Source organism: Helobdella robusta (genome assembly GCF_000326865.2).
Source record: "Helobdella robusta unplaced genomic scaffold HELROscaffold_488, whole genome shotgun sequence".
Classification (NCBI taxonomy): Eukaryota; Metazoa; Annelida; class Clitellata; order Rhynchobdellida; family Glossiphoniidae; genus Helobdella; species Helobdella robusta.
Genome location: NW_008705244.1, coordinates 6,172 through 7,560, shown reverse-complemented (window position 1 = coordinate 7,560; position 1,389 = coordinate 6,172). Strand labels below are relative to the sequence as shown.

At 31.0% G+C, this 1,389-nt stretch overlaps 1 protein-coding gene across 1 annotated transcript; it reads right to left on the bottom strand.

The window, feature by feature from the left end:
- Nucleotides 1–90: 90 nt before the first annotated feature.
- Nucleotides 91–1,105, bottom strand: HELRODRAFT_92749 (hypothetical protein; the record flags this gene model as incomplete). Its single annotated transcript, XM_009026670.1, has 3 exons — nt 91–224; nt 532–683; nt 1,011–1,105. Coding segments are annotated over 3 exons (381 nt in total), but the record flags the coding sequence as incomplete, so codon positions are not given.
- Between the last annotated feature and the right edge of the window lie 284 nt (nt 1,106–1,389).

Genomic DNA, 1,389 nt, shown 5'->3' with positions numbered 1-1,389 from the left:
CTTCATTATTAGGTGATACATGAAAAATTTCGATAATTACAAAATTAGTTTCTAAACAATGATGTGTACATACACTACAAAGAATTTTACTTACCATATACCATCACAAGCAAGCACCATGAATTTATCTTCATCGGTCAGTGTGATATGTTTGATGTCTGGTAGAGCTGTTATCATCTGATCTTTCAACTCCAACTTTGTGTTGCGTTTGTAAACGTGGTCGCCTGTTAATCAATCAACCGTTCCAATTAATCAATCAATTAACCAATAACTAAATCATTGTGACGATTAGAATCACAGCTATACGATGCATCTAAATTTATTTAATTTTTTATGCTAAAAAACACATAGAAATGAAGCAAAAGCAAAGCATAGATCAAAAACACAGTGAAAAGAATGAAAATGAAAGAAACACACAAAAAGGACAAATAAAATTAATAATAATAATAAATAAATAGATAACAAAACAAATAAAATAAATATAAAAATTAAAGAAATACCAATAGAATGAGACAAATAACAATTATATACCAATGGCCCTGGAAAGATTGAGGCCCCCGTTGACTCTACCGTCGCACGTTATTTTACCACCCGCCTTGTGAATTCTCTGCGTCTCAATGTCATCCTCCGGTTTGTGGTCGATGGACATGTCGAATGCTTTCACACCTCGACACACGACGCACCTATGACGTTTTTGGAAAAATTTCTTAATGTGTACATTCACAAGTGCTATATAACGTTTGATTGATTTCTTCTTTAACAAATACTATTCTATAAGTAAGAAGAGAGTACAAAATTTCACTCGGAAGCAATCAAATTTTCTACAGAAGCTAAATAAGATCTCTCTCTCTCACACACAGAATAGAAGAAAAAAAAAACAAAAAAAGAGAGTACAAAATTTCATTTGGAGGCAATCAAATTTTCTATAGAAGCTAAATAAACTCTCTCTCTCTCTCTCTCACACACACACAAACACACGGAAGCATACATAAACACACAGAGATGCAAACCTGGAATCTCCAGCATTAGCCACATACAAATCCTTCCCCCTGAGCAAGGCAACAACAGCTGTGCATCCACTATCTGATCCAGGCTTTTCAACAATTCAATTATTGAAAAGCATTCAAATTATTGAAATTTATTTTAAGAAAAATGAAGTTTATTCTTTATTTGACATATATTACAATTTTATTAAATGCATTATGAATTCATTATATACTTTAAATGCTCTCAATACATAAACCATCATTAATTCATTTACTACAAAAAGACAGATAAGTCAATATTAAAAAAAGAACAATTTAGGTGAAAATGTTTAATTCATTGATTTCAGTCTAGATGAAAAACTATCTCTAATATGTAATTCTATTTAGAAACAATTCAACTTGA